Source organism: Colobus angolensis, unplaced genomic scaffold (genome assembly GCF_000951035.1).
Source record: "Colobus angolensis palliatus isolate OR3802 unplaced genomic scaffold, Cang.pa_1.0 Scaffold25, whole genome shotgun sequence".
NCBI classification, from domain to species: domain Eukaryota; kingdom Metazoa; phylum Chordata; class Mammalia; order Primates; family Cercopithecidae; genus Colobus; species Colobus angolensis.
In genome coordinates, this window is record NW_012115710.1 from 3,511,448 (window position 1) to 3,514,306 (window position 2,859).

The window sequence follows — 2,859 nt, forward strand, 5'->3', positions numbered from 1 at the left end:
TCCCTCGGACCCAGGAGTCCAGGCCCCCGGCCCCTCCTCCCTCGGACCCAGGAGTCCAGGCCCCCAGCCCCTCCTCCTCCCTCAGACCCAGGAGTCCAGGCCCCCGGCCCCTCCTCCTTCGGACCCAGGAGTCCAGGCCCCCACCTTAGGTATAAATTTATCTCAGATCTGAGAGTCTGTGGGATCAGGTTTCCCTTGCCCCCAGCAGGCCCTGCCCCATCTGCCCAGGCCACCAGCCCCTGACCTTTTGGGTCCGAGAGTATAATTAGCTCTCCCTCTGGGCTGGAAACTGGACACCTGGTGCTGACCGCAGCATCCTTCCCCTGCCCTGCCTGCTGTTCCTTGCTGGCTGGGTCTGCAGCTACAGTAGGGGCTGGACCCACCCCACAACCTGCTTGGCCTGAGGCCAGCGGACCAGACATCCCAGGAGGGAGTCCGCCCAGTGGTGCATGATTCCTGCGGTGAGTTCCTCATAGAGAGAAAGCCTCATCTCCATAGAAAGTGCTCCCCAGTCCCATTCAAAGAAGGTCCCCAAACCCCACAGAAAGGACCCCATTCCCTATATGAAGAAGCCTTGCTAATTCCTACACAGGGAAGCCTCAGTGCCCACAGAAATGAGGTTCCCCCATCCTTAATACAGAGACTTCCCCTGTGACTCCATGCAGATGGGAACCACTCATCTTTATATCCACAATCACCCCATATCCTACAGAGAGGGTCCCTTGGAATCTATTTTTTGTTTTTGTTTTTTCCCAGCAGGGTCTCGCTTTGTCTCCCAGGCTGGAGTGCAGTGGCAAGATCTGGGCTCACTGCAACCTCCGCCTCCCAGGCTCAAGTGATCCTCTTGCCTCAGACTCCCAAGTAGCTGGGACTACAGGCGCATATCCGCAAGCCCAGCTAATTTAGTATTTTTTGTAGCGATGGGGTTTTGCCATATTGGCCAGAGTGGCCTTAAACTCCTGGGCTCAGGCGATCCACCCACCTTGGCCTCCCAAGGTGCTGGGACTACAGGTGTGAGCTGCTGCACCAGGCCATTTTTGTTGTTGTTGCTGTTGCTTGTTTTTTAGAGACAGGGTCTCAGTCTGTCACCCAGGCTGGAGTGCAGTGGTTATGATTACAGCTCACTGCAGTCTCAAGTGCCCAGGCTCAAACGATCCTCCCACCTCAGCCTCCCAAGTATCTGGGACTACAGGCATGCACCACCACACCTGGCTAACTTTTAATTTTTTGTAGAGACAAGGTCTCGCCATGTTGCCCGGGCTGGTCTTGAACTCCTGGCCTCAAGCAATCCTCCTACCTCGGCATTCCAAAGCACTGGGATGACAGGCGTGAGCCACTGCACCTGGCTTCCTCTGAGTCTTCACTCAGAGAAGTGGCCCAGACCCTGCCCGGAGGATGCCATCCCCGGATGTGGAGAATCCAATCACATGCGAAGACCTCCCAGTCTGGCCGGGCGCGGGGGCTCACGCCTGTCATCCAAGCACTTGGGGAGGCTGAGGCGGGTGGATCACCCGAGGTTAGGAGTTTGAGACCAGCCTGGCCAACATGGCGAAACCCATCTCTACTAAAAATACAAAAATAGCCAGACATGATGGCGCATGCCTGTAATCCTAGCTACCTGAGGCAGGAGAATTGCTTGAACCCAGGAGGCGAGGTTGCAGTGAGCCGAGATTGCACCACTGCAGTCCAGCCTGGGTGACAGAGCGAGACTCCATCTCAAAAAAATAAAAAACCCAGTCTACACACACAGGACCCCCATCTCCATCGAGCAAAAGGAACCCAATTTACAACCAGAGAATCCCCATCTCCACCAGAGATGCCCCCCAATCACTTATAGAAAAAGAAACCCCCTCCCTACTGAGTGAACGGGATCCCTTACCCCAACAGATATGAGACCGACCCCATCTCATACAAGGAAGGAAACTCCTGTCACAAACGGAAGGGGACCCTCTTCCCCATGCAGAGTCGAGACCCTCGCCCTAAACCGATGCGGGAACCCCCATCCCGCACAGCAAAGGGAGCCTCCTTCTCACACAGCGAAGGCTCCTCCTTCTCCCAACCCTACAAAGAGAGGGGCCCCAAATCCCCATTCAGAAAAGAACAGCCCCATCCCCACAGGGAGGGGGTCCTGGCACCACCTGGTTTTGCCTCAGGCATGTCGGGGGACCTCCTCCCGCTCCTCTGACCGCAGCCGCGTCCCGCTAGGCCCTAGGGAGGACAGGTGGGCCCCTGAGGGGAGCCTTTTAATGAGTCCTGAGACTCCCAGAAGGCTCCGGGAGGCATCAGACCATAGGGCCGCCCCACATTCCGCCCGCATGTTCTAAAGGGCGAGAAATAACAGCTGGACCTAGGGAGACGGCTGAGAGCCAGGTCCCCAGGGAGGAGGGGCTGGGGCTCCGACACCTGGGTCTGAGGGAGGAGGGGCTGGGGCTCCGACACCTGGGTCTGAGGCAGGAGGGGCCTGGGGTTCGGACTCCAGGATTTCAGGGAGGAGGGGACTGGGTGCTTGGACCCCTGAGTCTGAGGGCAGAAGCAGCTGGGGTCCCAGATTCTTGGGTTCCCTAGAAAGGACGAGCGCCTGGACGCCTGGGTCCCGGGAGGAGGAAGAGGAAGAGACTAAGGGTCTCAAGGGGGCAAGGGCTGCGGGCCAGAGCTCTGGCATGAAGCAGGCGGGGGAGGGACAGGGTCTAGGAAGCCATTCTTAGCATCTGCAAGTCAGGAGTTTTCGGGAAACCGGAGCCGGGAGGGAGGGTCCGGTTTCCCAGCCTAGGCAGGAAGGCGGCGGGGGGAGGAGGTCCCTGCGCCTCCGGGGAGGGCGCCGGGGCTCTGGGACTCCGGAGTTTCGCGCCCCGGGCGTGG

General features: G+C 58.7%; 1 protein-coding gene across 1 annotated transcript in view; it reads right to left on the reverse strand.

The window, feature by feature from the left end:
• The window catches only part of MYBPC2 (myosin binding protein C, fast type), a 50,457-nt gene extending 48,255 nt beyond the window's left edge, over positions 1-2,202 (reverse strand). Inside the window, exon 1 of the mRNA XM_011946504.1 lies at positions 2,139-2,202. Within this exon, the coding sequence (XP_011801894.1) occupies positions 2,139-2,157 (19 nt within the window). The 5' untranslated portion in view covers positions 2,158-2,202. The remainder of the gene's footprint in view (positions 1-2,138) is intronic.
• Positions 2,203-2,859: the final 657 nt, after the last annotated feature.